The 273-nt window shown below is 63.0% G+C and overlaps 1 protein-coding gene across 1 annotated transcript in view; it reads left to right on the plus strand.

The window, feature by feature from the left end:
* LOC104167864 (beta-arrestin-1-like) overlaps positions 1 to 184 on the plus strand; it is a gene marked incomplete at its 5' end in the record, with an annotated part of 2,189 nt that extends 2,005 nt beyond the window's left edge. The window contains one exon of the mRNA XM_009708258.1: positions 43 to 184. Within this exon, the coding sequence (XP_009706560.1) occupies positions 43 to 184 (142 nt within the window). The remainder of the gene's footprint in view (positions 1 to 42) is intronic.
* Between the last annotated feature and the right edge of the window lie 89 nt (positions 185 to 273).

The raw sequence follows: 273 nt of genomic DNA on the forward strand, positions 1-273 counted from the left end.
GGCGGGTGCCGGCTGTGAGCTCTCCTCTCCCACCCCTTCCAGCGAGAATGTGGCAGCCAACTCCACCTTCTCCAAAACATACTCCGTCACCCCCCTGCTCTCGGCCAACCGTGAGAAGCGAGGCCTGGCTCTCGATGGCAAGCTCAAGCACGAGGACACCAACCTGGCCTCCACCACCATGTAAGAGCCGGGTGGGCTCCCCCAGCTACCCGTCACAGCCGAACTCATGCCTTCCCCAACTCCGACAGCTTCCCACTGCTCAGGATGCTCTGG

The sequence above is a fragment of the Cariama cristata genome, unplaced genomic scaffold (genome assembly GCF_000690535.1).
Source record: "Cariama cristata isolate BGI_N322 unplaced genomic scaffold, ASM69053v1 scaffold38460, whole genome shotgun sequence".
In the NCBI taxonomy this organism is placed as follows: Eukaryota; Metazoa; Chordata; class Aves; order Cariamiformes; family Cariamidae; genus Cariama; species Cariama cristata.